The sequence below is a fragment of the Octopus bimaculoides genome, unplaced genomic scaffold, assembly GCF_001194135.2.
Source record: "Octopus bimaculoides isolate UCB-OBI-ISO-001 unplaced genomic scaffold, ASM119413v2 Scaffold_189502, whole genome shotgun sequence".
NCBI classification, from domain to species: domain Eukaryota; kingdom Metazoa; phylum Mollusca; class Cephalopoda; order Octopoda; family Octopodidae; genus Octopus; species Octopus bimaculoides.
The window spans coordinates 2398-3902 of NW_026303161.1; the positions used below are offsets into that span (position 1 = coordinate 2398).

Sequence of the window (1505 nt, forward strand, 5' to 3'; positions counted from 1 at the left end):
TTTGTCCGGCCTGCTGACGATTCTGCCACCTTTCAACCTTTCTAATAATTATAATTATATTTTCTGCTGTAAGCATAAAGCTGTATTAATTCTAATAGTGATGACAATGATGACGCTTTCCTTGTTAATCGCCAAGGCTTGATGTAAACAATTTAGGTGCTACAGGACGACAAGAAGCGAGTGTTTGGCACCAGGTAAGTGGGAGCCAAAAACAAGGGAACGAAAAAGCAAGGGGTCTACCCTGGTGGTCGGATGCCTATCCTTCAGGAAAGTCATTACAAATTGCATCTGTAATGAGCAATGCTTCAATCGAACATTGTAAATATAATCCAATTTTTATTGTGTATTTAAAATTGTAAATATTTAATCGATACAGCTTCTTCACCCCTTTTATGTTTGTCTGTCCTTGTTCGTCCCCTCTTTGTAATGCCTTTATGGCAAATATTTATGAAATAAAGAAGCAAGATTCCATAAATCAAATTAAAATTGAAAACTTTGGTAGAACCTCACACCCCCAGAAAAACGTAGTAATGATACAAATATAAGAGTAAAATGTAAGAAGGAAAAGGAAAAGAGACGTAGGGCGGCTTTAAGGATGAGAAAAAGAGACGGAAATCTGATGTGACGCCTTTTATTATTTAAAGAATAAACTTCTGAAATTCGTTTTTTCTTTTCAATTAAACAATCTGTGTTATACAACAGATAACGTAATTTGTTTCATCAACCAATCAGATTTCGATATATTCTTGACCTCGATTACTCATCATCATTATCATCATTCTCATATGAATGCGACAATACAGTTTGCTTGCTGTGGCTCTTTGTTATCTCAGGAGACCATATCCTGTTACTTGGTGTTTCTCGGAAAAGTCTTCTTTATATAAAGGTGTGAGACTCGGGGAAGGTTGTCAAACGATTAACTTTTGATCGCGAGCTGCAGTTTGAATTTTATCGTTTGAGAAGAAACAAAAATCTTTCCAACAATGTCCATCAGATATCTTCTCTTTGTGGGCATTTGTCTTGGCATTGCCAGACACGTCTATGCCGTAGATTTGACCCTGAAACCTGGTGAGACCAGCGATGCTGTAATCGATGCAACCGTAAGAGAAATCCGAACGAAATGTATTCTGGCACAAGACTATTATTTCTTGAGAAGGTTAGCAGTGGCCCAGATGAAGTCTATCGCATCACCAACCGGTGGAATATGGAGGGTAAGTCCAGGATCTTCACAAATTCACAAGTGTACGCAAATGCACACAATCAAACGTATGCACACACGCATGTTTCTATGCACGCATACGCAAAAAGACACATGTGCATCTATGGGCATACCTTAGCTGTGTAAGTGTGAATTTAATTCTTTTTATGAATTTACATGATATTTAGCAAGAAAGAGCAAATATATATATGTATATATATATATATATATATATATATACAAAGAATATGTATGCATGTATACCCACATATATGTACATACTTACATCTACATGTGTATACAGATG

General features: G+C 36.3%; 1 protein-coding gene across 1 annotated transcript in view; it reads left to right on the top strand.

Moving 5' to 3' along the window:
- Positions 1-894: 894 nt before the first annotated feature.
- LOC106882095 (uncharacterized) overlaps positions 895-1505 on the top strand; it is a 2855-nt gene continuing 2244 nt past the window's right edge. Inside the window, exon 1 of the mRNA XM_014932651.2 lies at positions 895-1211. Within this exon, the coding sequence (XP_014788137.2) occupies positions 984-1211 (228 nt within the window). The 5' untranslated portion in view covers positions 895-983. The remainder of the gene's footprint in view (positions 1212-1505) is intronic.